At 44.7% G+C, this 22,258-nt stretch overlaps 1 protein-coding gene across 30 annotated transcripts in view; it reads left to right on the top strand.

The window, feature by feature from the left end:
* The first annotated feature begins 4,016 nt into the window (after positions 1-4,016).
* LOC105486660 (Rho GTPase activating protein 22) overlaps positions 4,017-22,258 on the top strand; it is a 210,764-nt gene continuing 192,522 nt past the window's right edge. For 5 of the 30 annotated variants that reach the window (XR_011607909.1, XM_071069945.1, XM_071069946.1 and 2 more), the window contains exons 1-2: positions 4,026-4,852; positions 7,969-8,131. Coding sequence is in view for 23 of the 30 variants with exons in the window: in XM_071069945.1 (XP_070926046.1) it covers positions 8,080-8,131 (52 nt within the window). In the remaining 7 variants the exon portion in view is untranslated. Of the gene's footprint in view, positions 4,853-7,968; positions 8,132-22,258 lie in introns of all 30 variants that reach the window. The other 25 variants (XR_011607903.1, XR_011607905.1, XM_071069952.1 and 22 more) reach the window with 17 other exon arrangements.

Here is a 22,258-nt window from a genome sequence, read left to right as displayed (position 1 = left end):
GCTTTGTTTACCTACTCAAGCCTCAGCAATGGTGGGCGCCCCTCCCCCAGCCTCACTGCTGCCTGGCAGTTTGATCTCAGATTGCTGTGTTAGCAATAAGTGAGGCTCCCTGAGCGTGGGACCCTCTGAGCCAGGCGTGGGATATAATCTCCTGGTGTGCCGTTTGCTAAGACCATTGGAAAAGCACACTATTAGGGTGGTAGTGACCCAATTATCCAGGTGCTGTGTGTCACAGCTTCCCTTGGCTAGGAAAGGGAATTCCCTGACTCCTTGCACTTCCCGGATGACGTGATGCCTTGCACTGCTTTGGCTCATGCTTGATGGGCTGCACCCATTGTCCTGCCCCCACTGTCCGACAGTCCCTAGTGAGATGAACCCGGTACCTCAACTGGAAATGCAGAAATCGCCTGTCTTCTGTGTCGCTCACTCCGGGAGCTGTAGACTGGAGCTGTTCCTATTTGGCCATCTTGGAACTGCCCCTCTACACTAGTTTTATTTTAATTCCTATTTGTCTCACGCATCTTTTTCCATTCATTTATTTTCAACATTTCTGTGTTCTAATGTTTTAGATATGTGTCTTCACAAACAGCTACCATTGGATTTTTAAAAATTCCAACCTAAGTACTTCTGTCTTTTAATGTGTGAGATTAGTCTGTTTACATTTACTATGATTAATGATAAATTTATGGCGTTTATACCTATTTTTATCTTCTTCTTTTGTGTTTCTATTTATCGTAATTTTTATTTTATTGTTTTCTCCCCTTCTCCTTCTGTTGAATTGATTGGGAATTTTTTTTTATATAGCCCCCTCTACTGGTTTAGAAGTTATACATTCTACTTCTACTCTTAACTTATTATTCTTAACATTTTTGACATGAATATTTGACTTTTAAATGCCTACCACTGCACTGTCCAATAGAGTAGGGCCACTAACCACATTTGAAATTAGATCAATTGAGCACTTAAATGTTTAATTTAATTTAATCTTAATTTAGAAATTGATACACAATCCAATTACTAAAAGGCTTTTATGTATGTTTAGAACAACTTGAAAATCTTTTTTTCAACTCTAAATTTTGTAAACTCTAAATACAGATAAAATATTTGTAGCAGAAATTTAGCATCCAAATTGGAATATGCTATAAATGTAAAAGACACACCAGATTTGGAAGAGTTGGTATAAAAAAATACAAAATGTTTCAATAAATAATATTTATAAATGATTACATGTGGAAATGATAGCATTTTGCATATATTGCCCTAAATAAAATGTTATTAAACTAATTTCACCTGTTTCTTTTTTAACATGGCTACCAGAAAACGTGTAATTATAGACGTGGTTCAAACTATATCCCTGTTGGACAGCGCTGATCTGGAGAAAAAACCACAAGTGCCCAGCAGACTTAATGTCCCGATTCTCCCCAGTCTTCTCTTCCAGGTGACTGTGTTCAGTGTTAGTTACTGCATTGTGTGAATATTCGTTCCATCTCATCCTTAACACTCCCACCTTTTTTACTCCTCACTCACGCATCATGATGCTCTGGTTTACCAAAATGTTTGCCAATTCCTCAGTCGTCTCTGCACCCAGCTTCAACTTGCCTCCTTCACAGTTCAACTCTCTTCTTCCAGTTTCCGAGTCCACTTAGGAGGCTGCATTCCCTCCCAGTGTCACCGAGTACCCAGGCCCCGGACAGAGACCCCCTGCCACGGCGCCACGGCCTCCACACCTGCTCCACGGTGGCTTCTCCAGCTCAGGGGGGCTGCCACGTGCAGGAGCCACAAGAGGCTGGCCCAGCCCGAGCGCAGACAGGAAAGGGCACTCCAGGGAGGCACTGGACTCAGCCCCACACCTTCCATGTCCCTGCGGCTCCAATTCATAGTGGGAATAGGGATGAGCAGCACCTCGTCCACTCCCTTAATCCCCTCCCAGAAAGTAATTCCGATTATCCCGGCCACAGCCTCTGGATCAGAAGAGGGGCTTTAGCGTCCCCGTCGTATAGGCCCCACCTTGGCAGGGCTGAGGTCAAAGCATCATCCTCTCTCCTGGGGTCTCAGGGAGCCACTCTCCAGCTCCGCTCCTCACAGACACGTCCCAGTCCGGTGACCCAGGGCCGAGACCAGGGTGAGGGGAGAGGGACGCTCATTGCCCCTTAAAATTTGCATCCAAGATAACTCACTTGCTTCACCCCGTTCCCAGCTGTGTACCCACAGAAGCATGTGTTTCCTGTGAGTGTTACCCAGGTGACTCCCCTGGACTTCCTGAAGCGGACAGAGCCCCTCTTCAGGACATCCTCTGTCCCTGTGCTGGTCATTGCTGTTGGAAATCCCAACAGCTCAAGTAGTGTGCTGAGGGCGCCACCTCGTGGCTAATACGAATCAGCTCCCTTCTTCTTCCAGCAATGTGACTCTTTTCAAAAAGGTGCAAACAATCCCTAGGTTCTGGCATCGAATGACTTAAATATCTAAGCACGTGAAACAATAGATAGCCCTGCAATGCTTACGACAACTAGAAAAACCAAACAACGTCGCTATATAAGAGCAAAAGTATCCTAAGAACTCTAAACGTGATCTACAGTGTGGTTCTGTGGCTTATATTTTAATTTATCATGTAAATTTAAATGCAGAATATCTTTCAATATGTGAGAAACTTGGTGTGAGAAGCAAAAACTGCCTTAGCTTCTGCCGATGATGATGATGGACGAAGCAGAAGACACAAGCACTTCCAGGGCCCCTCATAAAGGTTGCAGCTGGAACACACCGTCCTGGCCAAGGGCATGAGCATGGTGTACTTAATGCGAGCTGGACACTTAGCTAAATGTCCTGCCTGACTTTCCTCGCTTCATCCTCTAACAGACCCAGGGACTCAGCAGTATTACTATCCTCACTTCATACATGAGGAAGGGGACTCAGAGAGGCTGAGCCCCCTAGAGACGCGGCTAAGAAGTGTCCGAGGCAGGAGTCAAATTCGACTCTCTGGCTCCCCAGTTCCGTTCTTTCCACCGAAGTTCATGCCGCCTCCTCCAGCAAGCCTGGAGAGTGAGTGAGCCCTCACCAGGGCACACACAGAGAAGGCCTGGCACAATGTTTTCAATGGAGCCCCCTATAGCTGTGGAGACTGACGGGGTCCAAGAACAGGATGCTATGACCTTGCTTCTCAGATGCCCTGAGCTCTAGTGTTGTGGCAGGCCTTACCTCTGCCAGCTCCCACTCTCCACCATGGTCAACCTGCCCCACACCTGGGGTCTCCAGGGGCAGGCCAGAGGTTACCACAATGCTTAGGGTGAGTGATGACCCTGAGGCTGGACTGACCCAGCTCTGCCCAAAGACTGAATCAGGCTCTCCAAGGCCATCAGCGCATGACCAATCAGCCTGCCTTTGTTAAGGACAAGACTGCAGATGAGTCCAGGTGAACCTGGACGCTGAACCCAAGTGAGTAGGAGGCCACTACACTTTTGGGGAAGGATCTCTCTGCCCAACACAGACTCCGAAAGCCAGTTCAAGAGCCACCTGCCTGCTTCCTCTGCTTTGACTTTCAAATGCCAGCCATGCTGCGTGTGGCTCTGGGACCTTGGGGAATGCACAGACCCTTTGTGACCATAGTTTCCCAGTCTATGAAGTAGGGGAGATAGGGAGCCTTGGGAAGTGGCTCTGATCCCCCTCGGCAACCTCAGGGCTCCTCCCCTGCTAGTGATTTATCCAGCCCCCACTTTCTCCCCATACTTAAGACACAGAATTGGGCCAGCTATGCAGAATTCACCTGCTCCGAGGAAGACTCAGTATAGAAACCCCTCGAAATCCCACACGCCCTGCCAACAGCACGGGGCGCACAGGACGGTGAGCTACAGTTGAGGCTGGGGCGAGATGAGCTTGAGTAACCAGAAGCCAGGAGGGAAGGCGCGGCGAGCGGTCCGGGCGCTCAGGAGGCTGCGTCCCCGATGCCCGCCAGGGGGCGCCGTGCACTAGGGCCCAGGAAGGTCGCTTCCGCCCGCGGCGCCACCCGCGCTGCCCGGCAGGGGTCAGCCTCGCCCGGCCATCCCCGACCCAGCTGCTTCAGGCTCTCGACCCGCGGGGACCGCCAGCCGCACCGCATCCCCCAGAGGCGCCGAATAGAAGGGAGCTTGGTCCTGCCTGAGGATGCGTGGCCTGGGCTGCATACCCCCGGCCCTGCTCGCCCGCTCATCACACGGAGGCTGGGGGCAGGGTCACGGTCAGGGAGCCTGCGGGGCTAAAGGAGCGGGCCGAGAGCTCAGGAGCTGCCGCTGGGCGGCGAGAAAGGAGCCCCAGGCAGGCCCCGGGCGGCCGAGGCAGGGGAGGAGACGCCAGACCCCGGTTCCAGGTGAGCAGCCCCGCCCGCTCTGCTGGAGGCCCAGCTCACCGCCGGCGGGAGATGTGGGTGCAAGCCCTGGGGCGCACGTGGCCAGGCCACTGCCACGCCCGAGAGACGGGTTTTCGTCGCCACTTCGGCCCTGGTGAACCCTGTGACTGGAGTGCCTCCCAGTCCCACCGTGATGCCCACCTCGGGGCGCAGCCAGGTGCCAGGCTAACGCGTGTGATCCACAGTGTGCTGAGAAGTGCTGACTGTCATTGCGAATGTCTGTGGTGGGGTGACGCCTGGGCAGGGTGCGCTGGCCTGGTTCCAGAAGACCTGGCCTCTCCAGCCCCCACGGGGCGCCCGTTTGCTGCGTGGCCCATGCGAGCGGCGGCTGCTCTTGGCTGAGTCATTCCGAGACAAGCGTCCAGCCCGCGCTCTCTGCCGCCCTTCCCAGCGCTGCCCGGCAGGCCCCAGGAACTGAGCCCAGCTGTGCCCGCTTAGCTGGTGCATGACCTGCATTTGAACTTGCTGCAAAGAAAGGTGGGTGAGGGAAAGGCGAGGGCTGGGGTGAGGGTCTGGAGAGCAGTCTCCTGTCCCTTCTCCCACTGAGGTCACAGTCCAGCTGGTGGGCAGAGCTCTGTCCCCAAGCCTTCCAAAGGAGAGGCCCACGCTGTAGGACCTTGTCACCACTATTGGCTGAGGTTGGTAAAGGTCACAGAGGTGGTTCCTAATAAAACTTCCCTAATCAGAGGTCTCCTGATGCAGCGTCCCCCGCAACACACACACACACATCCAGTCTCCATGGTGTGGGTGGAGGTCACTGAGGAGCAGGGACCTGTCCGGGCACACATGGCCCAGTTCACCGCCTCTCGGGGGAAGGGCCCGAGACCAGGAAGGAGATTGGATCACCGACCTGGCCAAGAGGAAAGAAAGAAAGAGAGGGAAAAAGGGAGGAGAGAAAGAAAAGAAAAGGGAGAGGAAGGAAGGAAGGAAGGAAGGAAGGAAGGAAGGAAGGAAGGAAGGAAGGAAGGAAGGAAGGAAGGAAGGAAGGAAGGAAGGAAGGAAGGAAGGAAGGAGGGAGAAAAAAGGAAGGAAGGAAGGAAAGAAGGAAAAAAGAAAGAAAGAAAGAAAGAAAGAAAGAAAGAAAGAAAGAAAGAAAGAAAGAAAGAAAGAAAGAAGGAAGGAAGGAAGGAAGGAAGGAAGGAAGGAAGGAAAGAAAGAAAGAAAGAAAGAAAGAAAGAAAGAAAGAAAGAAAGAAAGAAAGAAAGAAAGAAAGAAAGAAAAGAAAGAAAGAAATCAGCATGTCCAAGGAGAGGAACTAACATTCCCCCTCTTCCTCTGTCTCTCTCTCCCTCTCTCTCCTCTCACACAGCACACACTCACACACACACCACGCCAGCTGGGTGGTCTCATGTATCTTGTCCTTAGGGCAACCTCACTGTGGGCACTGTATTTTGGAGCCCTTCTCCCCACCCTTGGTTGCAGTGGCTGGCATCCACTCTAGCATCCACCTCTTTTCCATACCAGCCGAGGTGGCTTTTAAGAAGCCAACCCACCCTATTCCTAGTATAAGACCAGTTTGGCTTTAGCCAATCAGCACATTACATTGGTTTGGGTGGTTCAGGGATGGGTGAGTGGCCCAACCAGGGCCATGAGGCCAGAAGAGATGCTTGGGAGAGTAGGGAGGGGCAGTTTCCCAGCACTTTTGAGAGAGACACTGGAAGATAGGCTCTTTCTCGTGAAAGAAAGAGTATTAATTCCTGAAGCGAGCTGTCATCCAGCATTTTTTAATAATGAGGGGATTTTGTGGAGAATGAAGCAGACATTCCAGAAGCAAACAGGAGAACTGGAAAAAAAAACAGATTTGGTTAACATTGCCAAGCTGCTGGATCCAGCCATGTCTGAAGTCCATATTATGAGGGCTTTCCTACTCAAGGAACCAATAAATCCCCTCTTTTTAACTGGCTTTCTTGTTGTCTGCAGTTGGAAGTTTCTTACCTGGTGGTATTTTCTTTTTTGATCAAAGAGAAAATGGATATTTAGAAGGTATAAGGTTTCCAGATAAAATACAGGACACCCAGTTAAATCTGAATAGTGTTTCAGGTCAACTATGCATACCTTTTTAGCAGGCATTATGTCCCATGCAACATTTATAGCAGTTACACTGCAAAACTAACTGGGCATCCTATACCTTTTTTTGCTCAATCTAGCCCATGTCTAAATTCCCAGCACTCGAAAAAGGAAAACCTGGACTTGGTCCTAGAGTTTTTAGTTCCAAAGACCCCTGCACACCAGGTCATGGGATGGGCTTCTTGCTCTCACTCCTCTCTGCCTGTATACCTGTGGGCTCTTATCAGCCTTGCACTCCGGCCTTTGCAACCCAAATTACTGCTTACTTTGTGGCAAGGACATGCTGGCACCTTGGGTTTTGGCCCTTGCTGCTCTCTTCAAGCAGTTAAGTGCTTGCCTGCTGCCTCCTTCCGCTCCTAACTGTCCCTGGTCACTCCCCAGAGGCTCAGGTTGGCCCCCTTCTTTGTGCTGTTCCAACGCTCCCTTCTGAGAACATTAGCAGCAGGAACTGTCCACAGACCCCCAAGGCATGGGCCAAGATGACATTCCCCCAACACAGGCCACTGAGCACTGTCCGGCAGCCCAGGTTCTACCCTCTTGCAGTGGTGACAACCCCAATTCCTGCACCCCAAGCCCAGGTGTAGGAAGGATCTACCCTGCACTGAGCCACTGAGCACTACTACTATGCTTGTTTTATCTTTATAGCAGTGATTGGGTTTTAACTGCTTTCATGCTCTCTGCAACTGAAAGGTGTTTCAGGTCACTGTCAATAAACATGATGCAAACTCAATAGAGCAGAGGAGACAAGGAGGGTGCTGGGAAGAAAATTCAGGTGCATGCCCTCCCAGGAGTCACTGCTCCATCTGAGTCAATGCTGCCCTCATTTAGATAACATTGTATTCACCACCTTGGAGCCTGCCTTTGCCTTGGACTGCCAGGACCACTATGTCAATGATGTTGATGGCTGTGTAAACATCGCTTGGCTGTTTCATAATCGGGATTTTTCTTTTTGATTCTCCACAACTGTAAATTATGCTGTAATGATGCTAAATTTCCAGAAATGGAATGGAGAAGCCACACCATGAGCAGTCTGTGTGCCTGGTGAGGGTCTCACATGGGGTGTTCCTGGACCTTGACTGTCCCTCTGTGGGACTTGCTCTCCCCACTAACAGGACTGCTGTGCCCACCAGACGAAGACCATAAATGCATCCTGGAAGTCATGCTGCAAATTTGCAGTGTCCTTTGTACTTATTTCTAAGGCTTTCTGGAAACCCAGCTCCCCTTAAATCCAGGTCAGCTCATGGAAAAAAACCAAATATAGCATCTGATGTGTGCTGAGGGCTTTGCTCACAAAGCCCCTCTTTCCACTTCTCAATCCTCTGTTCTGAGAAGTGGTTGTCACTATCGTTCCCATTTTACAGATTTGAGGAACTGATACCCCAAGACCCCGTGACTTGCTCAAGGCCATTCCAAGATCCCTAGATGCACTTATGCTTAATGAATTAATTCCTCACAGCAAGGCTTCTTGTTTAAAATCCAAGAAAATACCAGATAAAGGGCATTCTAAATATATTTCTTTTCTATAGATGTGGATCTCCTGTTACTGGAAAACAGGAATTAGCTTGTCTGCTTGAGGATGTGGTTGGTTCTTTATAAAAAGGATACAGAAGAAATTTGCATAGACTGCCAGCTTCATTATGCTGCCGACAGCTTCCAGCAAAAGGAGGACGTTTGCAGCCAGATATTTCAGTAAGAATTTTATTATGTTCTATGTGGGAAATGATTACCTTTGCATTTAACTTCTTGCTTGAGGATGGGGTCCCTGGAGGCTGTCTTGATCTTGTGGCTGAGAGCACCAGGCAGCATCTGTGGTCAGGGTTCTGACCTCCTTCAGCTCCTGGCAATGGCTGATGGCACAACCCCCACCCCTGAACTAATGCAGCTACTCTGTGTCTGCCTGAAAAACAGAGGCTTCAGGGTCCTGGGCTCTAATGACTCAGGGCTCTGATTGCATTCAGAGTCTGTAAGGACCCCTATGTCCAAGGACCGCTGGGGCAGTCGGCAAGTCCTTCACAGGGGAAAGCTGTGTGCAGCTGAAGGCTATTCTGTGTCCCTGCTTGGAAAGGATCCAGCCAAGGGGCTAGTAGAGAAATAGTGAGGACACCTCAGTAATCCTCAGTAAAGTGTCTGGGAAGTAACTATTATACCAAATGGGATGACTGTCTGTTTGCGTCCCTCAGTAAAGTGCCTGGGAGATAACTGTTAGACCAAGTGGGATGACTGTCTGTTTGGATCACAGGCAGGTGCTGTTTTGGTGGGCTGTGCAGGTAAGGATTGGCTAGGTTATGCAAGTGGGTCACAGGCAGGTGCTGGCTGGGTGGGTTGTGAAGGTGCTGGTTGGGTGCGCTCTGCAGGTGAGGATTGGGTGGGTTGTGCAGGTGCTGGCTGGATGGACTATGCAGGTGATGAATTGATGGATTGTGCAGGCACTGACTGGACGAGCCATGCAGGTGAGGATTCGGTGGCTTGTGCAGGTGCTGACTGGGTGGGTTGTGCAGGTGATGGTTGGGTGGGCTCTGCAGATGAGAATTGGGTGGGTTGTGCAGGTGCTAGCTGGGTGGACTATGCAGGTGATGATTGGCTGGGTTGTGCAGGTGCTGGTTGGGTGGGCTCTGCAGGTGAGAATTGGGTGTGTTGTGCAGGTGCTGGCTGGGTGAACTATGCAGGTGATGATTGGCTGGGTTGTGCAGATGCTGACTGGGTGGGTTGTGCAGGTGCTGGTTGGGTGGGCTCTACAGGTGAGGATTGGGTGGGCTATACAGGTGCTGACTGGGTGGGTTGGGCAGGTGGTGGTTGGGTGGGCTCTGCAGGTGATAATTGGCTGGGTTGTGCAGGTGCTGGCTGGGTGGACTATGTGGGTGCTGACTGGGTGGGTTGTGCGGGTGCTGGTTGGGTGGGCTCTGCAGGTGCTGACTGGGTGGGCTATACAGGTGCTGGCTGGGTGGACTATGCAGGTGATGATTGGGTGGGTTGTGAAGATGAAGATTGGCTGGGTTGTGCAGGTGCTGACTGGGTGGACTATGCAGGTGCTGACTGGGTGGGTTATGCAGGTGCTGGTTGGGTGGGTTGTGCAGGTGCTGACTGGGTGGGTTGTGCAGGTGCTGGTTGGGTGGGCTATGCAGGTGAGGATTGGGTGGGCTATACAGGTGCTGCCTGGGTGGACTATGCAGGTGATGATTGGGTGGGTTGTGCAGGTGCTGGCTACACGGGCTGTGTAGGTGATGGTTGGCAGTTGCTAGTCAGATCACATGCATGACCTGATGGGCTCAGTTATGAGATGTTGCCTGAGCCCCTCCAGGACTGGTAAAGATTGGAAATTCTAGAAGCTAGTGGGTGAAATGCAGTCATGGACTTCAACCTCCACATTAAAATCACCCAAGGTGTGTTTAAAAATCCCCAGGCTCCACCTCCAGAGGTGCAGGTTTAATTGGTCTTGGATGAATCCAACATATCAGCATATTTTTAAAGTCCCAGGTGATGTAATGTAATGTGCTACCAGGTTCAGGATCCAGCGGACCAAGCCCAGGGTGGGCTCAGATTCCACAGAGCCCCTTTGCTGTGGTCTGAGTAGATATTCATAGGGTGAGGAGTAAAGCTCTGTGTTCATGAAGAACGGAGTGGGCTAGAAGCCAGGACCCCTGGGCTGGCCTCGTGCTGCAGACACTTCTCACACTGTCAACTTCCCTAGATCTCGCTTTCCACAGGAGAAAATAGGGGGTGGGGGAGCAGCTGAGATTAGCCTTTAACTCTCTTCAAGCCTGATACCTAATATCTCCAGTTATTATTTTCCCTGTGCTGGGTTTATTGCATTATATGACTTGGAAGGAACAGTCACTTGCTTTTATAGGAGGTTCCAGCCATCAGATTTCTATGATGAAATAAATTCTTCCCCGGATTCATAGCATAGGTACAAATCCTTTGAGAAAGGGACAGAGGACATATTGCGTGACATATCTGAACTTAATGAATTTGACTGAATTAATGTCTTTATCAAGATGAAATGTACATAACATGAAATTAACCATTTTGAAGTGTAAAAGTCAGTGGCAATTCATACACTCACAATGTTGTGCAACCACCAGCTCCATTTAATTCCAAAATTTTTCCATCACCTTGTACCTATTAAGAGGTTGCTCCCTCTTCTCCACCCCAGGCAAACACTGATCTGTGTTCTGCCTCCATGGATTTTCCAATTCTGGATTTGTTATGTAAATGGACTCATGCAATATGTATCCTTTTATGAAGCCTTGTGTCTGGCTTCTTTCACTTAGTATAATTTTTCCAAGGTTCATCCACATTCATTCCTTTTGACACTGGATTAATTTGTAAATGATTACCTAACCTCGAACACTTTGACAACTCTGTAAAAATGGACTGGCAATGGCATTTCATGACAGGCTCCAGAAAAAAAAAAAAAAAAAAAAGTCTCCAGCACAGGGGGAGGGGGCTTCTCCTCCCCATCCTTGGTCTCTCAGTTAGCACCTCTGTGTGTTTCTCTTTCTTCCCTCCACCTGCCACCTCCCAGTCTCTCTCTCTCTCTCTCTCTCTCTCTCTCTCTCTCTCTCTCTCCCTCCCCCCCTCCCTTCCTCCCTTCCTCCCTGTATCTTTCTCAGCTAATGGAGATTATGGAGAAACTTAAGTTTGCTTTTAACTGACATTTTCAGGGATTGAGGGCAAATGAAAGGTTCTTACGGATTAAATTGTACTGCTATGCTTCATTTCTTCACTTTGTCCACAATCTTGCCACATCGAGAACCTACCAGCACTTTCCCTCCAGCAGGAGCCGTGGTGAGCCTCTTGACCTCTCACTTGGTGAGTTCTATGCTAAAGGTCTCACCCAGCAGTGAGCAGCACGCTCAGCTCCATCACTGTGGGCCTCAGTTCCTCCTAGGAACTCTCCTGCCAGCAGGACCAGCTGCAGCCTCTTTTCTCTTCAGCTCCCAAGCTTCAGACCACTGGTCTGCCTGGTTGTCTCCCAGGACTGCTGGCTTCTCCCTGTCTGACCCTCCTGGCACTCCCCACCCCAAGGAGCCACTGTGCCTCGGGATCACAGTGGAGAGAAAGACAGTGGCCTCTGCCCATACCCAGCCAGAGTGTCCAAAGAGAAGGAGAAGGCGTCTCTGAATCCAACCACTCCTGCAAGTCCCCAAATCCCTGACCTGCACGCTAACGTCAGGACCAAGGCTGGGAGCAGCCTGGGGTAGGGAGGCTCCTTCGAAACCCTCTCCCATGCCTCCCTGACTCTGTGGCTGTCCTCACCTTGGCCTTTCCCAGAGAAGACTCTCTCCCCCACTGCTGGCAGGGATGTAAGGAGACTGTGAGAACCCAGGTAGGGGGGCATGACTGTGTCCTGGGAGAATAGGAGACTCAGAGAGAGGGGCACTGAAGTGGTTGGAATGGGGTAATAAGGGAGGAATGGTAGGTGGATGCTGTATTGAGAAACTTGGACTTGTTCTTGTGAGCCATAGGGAGCTATTGATGGTTATAAGCACAGGACTGATCTGATGAGAATGTTCATAGGAATAATCAATAGGAATAATCACATGGCAGCGCGGCGAGAGGTCAGCTGTCACCTGGATCTTTGCAAAGGATGCTCCCTGTTGCTCTTCTTCTTCCCACCCTTGGCCTTTCCATCTCTCCATACTGCACCGAGCAAGACTCTTTGAACCTAAATCTAATCAGCGCTGTCACATCTATGGGCATCCATGTTGCTCAACACATCCACACAGATGTCCAGGCCACTTACTGCACCTCTGTGGGCTGCCTGCCCTCCCCTGGCACCCGCCTTGCCCATTGAAGGATCTCCTGCCAAGTGCCCCACACTCCCCCACCCCGCTGCCCCTGCTCTGCACCAGCAGTGCCAGCCTCCCTGCTGCTCTGGTGTTTGCATGCTCTGCCCACTCTCTGGACCATTGTTCCCCAGGACAGCCACCTGGCCTACAGACTCACCTCCTTCAGATTTTTACCCAAAGCTTTTATTAAGGCTTTCTCTGACCACCCGGGTGAGTCTGAATGGGATGAGTTACACAACCACCGGGTCACAGGTCACCTGGGTGAGTTGAGGGGTGGATCCTGCCCTGTCAATCATAGTGACTCAAAGACCCAGGCTGACGCTGCCAGACCAGAGGCCCGAGAAATAGTGAGCTCATGAATGGTCTCACGTCAGCAGTTAAATCCTCAGTCTGGAAGGGACACACATCACACTCTGCTCACAACTGTCCCACGCTAATCACTGCCCCAATCACCTGCAAGGGGCCCAGGAAGAGCAGTCCCACCACATCCTGGGGGCCTGGAGGTTTTAATGACCACACTAATTGAAACCCCACCTTGCCTTCCCATACTCCTTTCTCAGTTTTTTTCTTCATAGCGTTGGTTATTATCATATTCTATGTATTTTAACAGCCTTATTGATATGTAAGTTACATGCAATAAAATTCACCCATTCGAGGTTTACAGCTAAATTATTTTAACTACATTCATAGAGTTGTAAAACCATCATCACAATCCAGTTTTAGGGCATTTCCAACACCTCAAGAAATTCCCTCAAGCCCATCTGCAACTAATCCTCCCTCCCAACCCCAGCCCAAGGAAACCATTGATCTGCTTTTTGTCTTCATAAATGTGCCTGTTCTGGGCATTTTCTATAAATGGAAGCATAAGCTGTGTAGTGTGTTGCATTGGGCTTCTTTCATGTACCATAAGGTTTTGAGGGTCATTCATGTTCTCGTGTGAATCAGTGATCAGTGTGTTCCTTTGTGGCTGAGTAATACTCCCTTGTAGGGATACACATTTTGTTTCTCCACTCACCCATTGATGGACTTTGGGGTTGTTTTTGGATTGGGTTTATTATGAATGATGCTGCTATTAGCACTCCCATGCATGTGTTTCTGTGAACTCATGCTTTCATTTCTCTTGCTGGGTCATATGGTAGGTTTATGTTTAATTTTTAAGAAACTGTCAAAATGTTTTCTGAAATATCTATACCATTTTACACTCCCACCATCTTACAATCCCACCTCACACATAAGGGTCCCAATGTTTCCACATCCTCACCAACATTTGCTATTGTTTTATCACAGTCATCCTAGTGGGTGTAAAGTGGCATTTTATTGGGGATTTGATTTGCATTTGCTTAACCATTAATGATGTTGAATGTACTTTCCTGAGCTTATTAACCATTTGTATGTCTTTTCATTTCTTTTTTTTTTTTTGATACTGAGTTTTGTTCTTGTCGCCCAGAGTGGAGTGCAATGGCGTGATCTTGGCTCACTGCAACCTCTGCCTCCGGGTTCAAGCAATTCTTCTACCTCAGCCTCCCGAGTAGCTGGGATTACAGGCGCCCATCACCATGCATGGCTAGTTACGGTATTTTTAGTAGAGATGGGGTTCTACCATGTTGGCCAGGCTGGTCTCAAACTCCTGACCTCAGGTGATCCATCCCCCTCGGCCTCCCAAAGTGTTGGAATTACAAGTATAAACCCCCACACCCGGCCTGTTTGTATGTCTTCTTTGGTAACATGCTTATTTAAACTTTTTGCCCATTTTTAAATCAGCTCGTCTGTCTTATTAGAGTTGTAAGAATGTTTACATGTTCTAGATACAAATCTATTATCAGATATATAATTTGCCTATATTTTCTCCTAGTCTGTGGCTTGACTTTTAATTTTCTTAATGGTGTACTTAAATCTTAAAGTGCAAAATATCTTAATTTTGTTGAAGTTCAGTTTTTCTATCTTTTCTTTTATGAATCATGCTTTTGATACAGTATCTAAGAGTCCGCCTAACCTAACATCACAAACACTTTCTCCTGTGTTTGTTTCTAGAAGTTGTATAGTTTTAGCATCTACATTTAGAGCTAAGATCCATTTTGAGTTAATTTTTGTATATAGTATGAGGTAAAGTCAAAGGGTTATTCTGTTGCTTGTTTGTTCGAAGGGTTTTAGTTGTTGTTGTTATTGCTGCTGCAGTTTTGCTTATGGATAGTCAATTGTCCCAACACCATTTGTTAAAAGATTTTCCTTTCCCCACTGAATTGCCCAACCTCCTTTTTGAACTATCAACTAGCCACAAATATTGGGGTTTACTTCTGGATTCTCAATCATATTCTATTGACCTGTAGCCTATCTTTGTGCCTATACCATACTATCTTGATTACTGTAACTTTGGAGAAAATGTAAAAATAGGTAGTCTGTAACTTTATCCTTTTACAAAATTATGTTGCCTATTCTGGGCCCTTTGTGTTTTTATATAAAATTTTAAATTAGCATGCCAATTTCTCCAACCCATAAAAGCTTTCTGAGATTTTGATAGGAATCACATTGAATTTGTAGATTCATTGGAAGATAATTGCCGTCCTGCAATATTGATTCTTTAACTTCATGAAGAAAGAAATGTACTTCTAATTATTTATATCTTCTTTATCTTCTCTCAGAAGTGTTTTATGCATGTCTTCACATCATTGTTAAATTTATTTCTAAATAGTTTATTCTTTTTGATACTATTGTGAATGGTGTTGTTTTCTTAATTTCATTTATGGAGTTTTTGTTGCTGATGTGTGGTGTAGGTATACAATTGGTTTTTGCTATGTCCATCTTGTATCCTGAGACTTTGAAAAACTTATTAGTTCTAGCAGTTTTTTAAATTAGTTCTTGTGATAATTTTCCAAATACAGTATCATATCCTCTGCAGATAAAGACAGATTTCCTTCTTCCTTTCCAATCTGGCTTTAAATTTATCTCTGTCTCTCTTTCTCTCCTTCCCTCTCCTGACCCTCTTTTCCCCCTTTTTCTCTCATTGTCTATTGTACTGGATGGAATAATACAGTATATTGTTGACTAGAAGTGGAGAAAGTGGCTATCTCTGCTTTTGTCCTTATTTTAAGGGGAAAGCATTCAGTATTTTCATGGTTACATATGATATTGGTTTCTGGGTTTGTCACAGATACCCTTTAACACATTAACTAATTTCCCTTCTACTCCTAGTTTGTTGAGAGTTGTTGTTTTTTTAAAATCATGAATGGCTATTGGATTTTGTCAGATGCTTTTCTGCATCCATTAGATGATTATATGGGTTTCGTCCTTTATTCTATTTGTATTAGTAAAATATATAGATGTATAATAGATGTACAACATTAATTGATTTTTTCAGGTGTCAATCTAATGTTGCATTCCTGGTATAAATCCCATTGAGTCATGGTGTGTAATCCTTTTTATATCTTGCTGAATTTACTTTGCCAATATTTTCTTGAGCATTTTTATATATGTTAATGAGGGATATTAGCATTGTAGTTTTCTTTTTGTAGGAGGTCTTCGTCTAGCTTTAATATCAAGGTAATACTAGCCTCATAGAATGAGTTGGGAAGTGTTCTCTCCTCATTTTCTGAAAGATATTGTGAAGCATTGGTGTTATATCTATTTATATGTCTGTAGCGGCAGGTGGGGGCACATGCACGTATATGTATGATTATTTCTGTCTTTGTTGACATAAGGTTGTTCATAGTATTCTTTGATAAGTCTTTTTAATTTCAGTTGGGTTGATATTATGTCCCCTTTTCCATTACTGATTTTTTATTCTTGGTCAGTCCAGATAAAAGCTTTTCCATTTTATTAATCTTTTCAACAAGCTAACTTTTGGTTTCATGGATTTTCTCTAATGTTTTACTGTTTTCTAGTTCATTGATTTTTTTATTTCATTTTATTTCTCTTTATTATTTCTTTTTCTGCTTGATTTAGATTTAGTTTCTAATTTTTCTAGTTTCTTGACGTGAAAGCTTAGCTTATTGATTTGAGCCTTTATATTCTGATATAGGTGTTTAAAGCTATAGATTTCCTTATAGTGATTTTGCTGTATACCATAAATATTGGCATATTGTTTTTCATTTTCATTCCATTCAAAATATGTTCCAACTTCCCTTCTGATTTCCTGTGTGACATGTGGGTGATTTAGTAGTGTGTTGTTCAAATTCCAAATATTTGAGGGTTTCCAAAATTTCTTTCTGTTGTTATTTCTGATTTAATTCCAAGATAGACAATGTACTTTGTATGATTTAAATTTTTAAATTGATCAGGACTTGTTTTATGGCCTACCATAGGTCTCTCCCAGAGAATATTCTAAATGTACTTGAAAATAATGTATATTCTGTAGTCATTGTGAGCAGTGCCCTATGTATGTTGACTGGGTCAAATTAGTTGATACTGTTGTTCAAGACTTCTGTATAGTTGCTGATATTCAGTCTAGTTGTTCTATCAATTATTGAGATTGGGATCTGGAAATCTCCAACTGTAATTAGTCCTTTGTTTCTCCTTCAGTACTGTCTGTTTTTGCTTCATGCATTTTGGGGCTCTCATGTTATCTCCATACATTTATAATTGTTATAGCTTCCTAATACCGTTACTGTTTTTCATTGTTAAATGTTCCTCTTTTTCAGAATGTTTCTTTTTCTTTTTCTTTTTATTTACTTATTTATTTTTTGAGACAGAGTTTTGCTCTTGTTGCCCAGGCTGGAGTGCAATGGCATGATCTCGGCTCACCACAACCTCTGCCTCCCAGGTTCAAGTGATTCTTCTGCTTCAGCCTCCCATGTAGCTGGGATTATAGGCATGTGCCACCACACTCAGCTAATTTTGTATTTTTAGTAGAGACGGGGTTTCTCCATGTTGTTGAGGCTGGTCTCCAACTCCTGACCTCAGGTGATTCACCTGCCTCAGCCTCCCAAAGTGCTGGGATTACAGGCATGAGCCACCACACCTGGCCTAGAATGTTTCTTTTCTTAATGTCTATTTTATCATATATTAACATGACCAGTTTCAGGTGTCTTATGATTACTGCTGTGTGGCATGTATTTTTCTATTCTTTTTCTTTTAACCAGTTTGTGTCTTTCAATCTGTAATGTGTCTCTTATAGACAACATACAAAGATGGTCTTTGTATTTTGATTGAGGTATTTAGACCATTCACATTTAATATAATTATTGATACGTTTGAATTTACATTTGCCATTTTATAATCTGTTTTCTGTATGTCTTCTCTTTTTTGTTCCTGTTTTTCTTTTACCATCTTTTGTGTAAGATAGATATTTTCTAGTATACCATTTTAATTTTTCTATTTTTTACTGTATTTTTGTGTCATCTTAGTGTTTGCTATAGAGATTACAATATGCATTTTACCTTAATCTACTTCAGATTAATAATTCCAGTAAAATGTAGAAACTTTTGCTCCAAGACAGCTCCATTTTATCCATTTTCCTTTGTGCTATTATTGTTTTGGGCTTATCATATATAATATTTATAACACTTATTTATATATGATAAGCCCAAAAATATACTGTTATAACTATGGCTTTATACATACTATGTCTTTAAAAGATGTAAAAAGGAAAAATAAATTTATGGGACCTTCAGATTAACCCACATGTTTTTCATTTATTCCTATAGATTCTAGTTACTGCATAGTGAAACTCCTCTCAGCTTAAAAAATTTCCTTTAATGTCTTATAACATAGATCAACTAGCAAGGAACTCTCTGTCTTTGTTTATCTGGAAATATCTTTATTTTGCCTTCATTTTGAAGGATGTATTTTTTGATATAGAATTTTTAGTTAACAGTTTGTATTTTTCTTTCAGCACTTTGAATATGTCCACCCACTTCTGGCCTTCACTGTTTCAGATGAGAAGGCAACTGTTAATTGTGTCAGTACTCCCTTTCATGCAACAAGACATTTTTCTTTTGCTGCTTCAAGATTTTCTCTTTGACTTTCAAGAGTTTGTCCTGGGGGAGGGGGGAGGGATTGCATTGGGAGTTATACCTGATGTAAATGACGAGTTGATGGGTGCAGCACACCAACATGGCACAAGTATACATATGTAACAAACCTGCACGTTATGCACATGTACCCTACAACTTAAAGTATAATAATAATAAATTAAAAAAAAAAAAAAAAGAGTGGGGTAGTGAAGTGCATTGTAGTAATACAAGGACTTTTCATCATTGAACTTCCAAAGGTGTGTAGAGATGTAGTTTGACATGGGTTGGTATATTTTAATAACTGCCTTTCCAATTTTTGAAATAAAGTGATGGACAAAATAAAAAAAAAAAAAAAAAAAAGAGTTTGTCCTAATGTGCTGAGGTGTAGATCTCTTGTATTTATCCTACTTGGGATTCTTTGAGATAATTATACATGAAAATAATGTTTTTCATCAAATTTAGGAAGTTGTCAGTAATTATCTTTTTCAAATAGTTTTCCTGTCTTTTTCTCCTTTGTCTCCTTCTGTGTGGGACTTGCATTACACATATGTTGGCATGCTTTATGTTGCTTTACAGGTCTCTGAAAGTATTTTCTTTGTGCTTCAATTTTTTAAATTTTTTTGTGTTCTTCGAGTTCGCTAATTTCTATAGCTCTGTCTTTACATTCACCTGTTCTTTCTTCTCCTGCCTCAAATCTTCTGATGAGCTCCTTCAGCAAATTTTTATTTTAGTTATTGAATGTTCAATTCAAGAATTTCCGTTTGGTTTTAAACATTTCCTGTCTCATTGAAATTCCTATGTATTGATTTATTATTGTCCTATGTCCCCGTAATTCTTTAATCATGTTTCTTTAAGTTTTTTTAAAACATATTTACAGTAGCTGTTTCAAAGTCTGCTAAATCCAAAATCTGGCAATACTCAAAAGAGTTAGTTTCAACTGACTTTTTTTTTTTTTTTAACATATGAGTCACACTTTTCCTTTGTACTTCTCTTTTGTTTTTTGGTTGTTAGAAATTGGGCATTTTAGATAACATATTTTAAGAACCCTGAATTCTGATTTTCTCACATGATTAATGTTGTTGTTAAATTGTTCATTTGTTTAATAACTTGCCTGGCCTAATCTGTGAAATCTGTCTCCCTCACAGAACATAGCAACTAATATGTGTTATATTTGCCTTTATTCTTGCTTGTACCTTTAAACTTGCCTTCCTAGGGGTCACTCTTGTTTCTGTGTAATTTAGTAATCAGCCAATGATGAGACAGAAGTCATATACAAACCATAAGCCAGTAAACCCTCTATTTTCTGCCAACAGATCTGTGCATGGGTAGGGAAATATTCTCAAAGTTCATATATAACATTTATAACATTTATATATGATAAGCCTGAAAATATACTGTTATAGCTTTATACATACTATGTCTTTAAAAGATGTTAAAAGGAAAAATATATTTATCGGAACTTCTTATTAACCCACATGTTTTTCATTTATTCCTATAGATTCAAGTTACTGCATAGTGAAATTCCATTCAGCTTAATGGAATTTCAGGTTGTTTTCAAGACTGCCTTGGTTTTTACTTTTTGTTGGACCTTTCATGTCACCTCTGCACATGCCCTCGGCCTTAGAGTTGGCAAGAATGTGTGGATACTTTGAGCCATCTTTGGTCTCCACTGCACATGCATACAGTCCAAGCCAGGAATATATTTGCCCCAACCTGGACTGCAACCTCAGACTAATTGAGCATTGGTCCTCCCCATTCACTAGCTGCCAATATTGTCAGTTCTACTGACAATCATAATTGAATAAGCAACTTTGGACTGCATCAGCAAAATTGCTACTCCCTATGACAATGCCCCACTCTGACAGAACCTCTGTGAGGACTGAGCTTAGAAAAGTGGGATAGGCAGCTACTCGGGAGGCTGAGGCAGGAGAATGGCCTAAACCCGGGAGGCAGAGCTTGCAGTGAGCTGAGATCCGGCCACTGCACTCCAGCCTGGGCGACAGAGCGAGACTCCGTCTCAAAAAAAAAAAAAAAGAAAAGAAAAAAAGAAAAGTGGGATAGGAATTGCCCTAACAAACAGTACAATAGTGCAAAGCAGACTTGTTCTGTTCTTACTCAAAGTTTAGCAGTTTTTCAGGCATAAGCGCTTTTCTGATTGTTGCATGTCTTTGGTCAATTTCCAGAGTACAGAAATGGTTGTTTTTATCAGTTTTTTCAAGCTTTATAGTTGTGTTTTGGGGAGAGAATTTGCTTACTTCATCATTTAGCCATAGCTGGAAGTCCTGCCTTTTACTTTTTTATTTCAAGTTTCCCATACCCCCTTTCTTATTAGGATATAGGCACGATCTTGCAGGCATTATTGCCACTATCCCTTTGCTCATTATTTAAGCACCACTAGAATTAGGAGGGGAAGGGGAAGGTTAAAGTTAGAGCTCTTTTGCACAGTGCCTAGGATTATGACTGGCACATAATATATGTTTAATAGTTGTTTGTGAATAAATATTATTCATAGAATGAATAAATAGCATGGAAGTGGGACTAATGGTGGTCAGGTGACCTTCCTGGGGGCTTGAGTAAGTAAGAATATAGAGGGAAAAGGAGGTTCAAGAGATACTGGGAAGAAAAATGGATAACACTTGACAGTACTGGGCAGGGGAGTACTGTCAGTACTGGACAGTACTGGACAGTACACTCAGGTGTCTGGGGTTTCTAGCTGGGTAATGGGATGATTAGTTTTGGTGGTACAAGGTAATCCTGCAGAAGCCAGGGCCCTTCATCATTAAGCTAAACACACACACACACACACACACACACCACACACACGCACACACACACACACCCACCCCTGGTCCGGGAGTTGAAGAAGTTGCCCAAGGCTTCATGGGAAGGTGGAACAATGGCAGGCTCAGCTGCTGCTTCACACTAATGAGGTGAATTCACTGATCGGCAGCAATGTATGTCCCCCAAATCCCCCCAGGAATCTCCCTGTGGCACAGACTTATAGGAAAGATACACAAAAGGGAATCCTGGGAAGTGTAATTCAGCATAACCAAGTTGCATTACGAAGCAGCTACAAGACCTCATTCTGCAGTTTCTATTACGGGAAAACAATGGAAGATTGGAAGCCATTCTAAGATTCTAAGGGAATGGCTCTAGGAGGGGTAGTGGATGGGCAGAGGGAGAAGAGACCAGAGCAGGGAGAGCAACTAGTCAGGAGACTACTTAAGCAGTCCAAGGAAAGCTTATGAGAATATAGGCCAAAAGAGTGGTAGTAGAAACATAACAGAGTCTAAGAAGATGGAATGCACAAGTGGCTGGCAGCATGTGGAAAAGGGGGAGAAAGAAGGTAAGTTGAGGCCAGTCTACTGGCTTTGGCAGTGAGGAGGATGGAGACATCTTGTTGGGAGGGGAATGTAGGTGAAGGGATAGGTGAAGTGAGGATACTTTGTGCCTTTTCTTATTGACCTTTCCAGCAGGTTCTCTCTTCTTTTCATCCCGTCTCACTGACCCCAGCACCATCCATTCACCCATTCATCCACCATTCATCCATCCACCCATCTACTCATCCACCATCCATCTATCCATCTATCTATCCATCTATTCACCCATTTGCCATCCATCCATTCACCCACCCATCCACCATTTATCCATCCATCTACCCATCTATCCATCCATTTACCCATTCATCCATCCATTTATTCATCCATCCATTTATACATCCACCAGTCATTCATCTACCCATCTCTTTACCATCCATCCATCTAGCCACCCATCTACCATCCATCCATCTACCTAAAAATCCACCCATTCACCCACCCATCCACCCACTCATTCACCATTCATCCATTTGCTATTCATCCGCCACTCATTCATTCACCATCCATCCATCCATCTGTATACGTGTGTCCCCTGTCAGCTGTCTCTGGACAACAGCTCTGTGAGTGACGAATGACACCTATTGCATGGCCTCACACAAGCAATAATTCATGGATCCTTTCTACCCCTTGTCCCCCACCTCAACACAATAGTTGGAGCCTGTCTCCATCGGCAGCTTCAGAACTGTGGATGCCCAGGGC

This window comes from Macaca nemestrina, chromosome 9, assembly GCF_043159975.1.
Source record: "Macaca nemestrina isolate mMacNem1 chromosome 9, mMacNem.hap1, whole genome shotgun sequence".
Classification (NCBI taxonomy): domain Eukaryota; kingdom Metazoa; phylum Chordata; class Mammalia; order Primates; family Cercopithecidae; genus Macaca; species Macaca nemestrina.
Note: the sequence above shows the minus strand (reverse complement) of the source record. Positions and strands in the feature narration are given on the sequence as shown.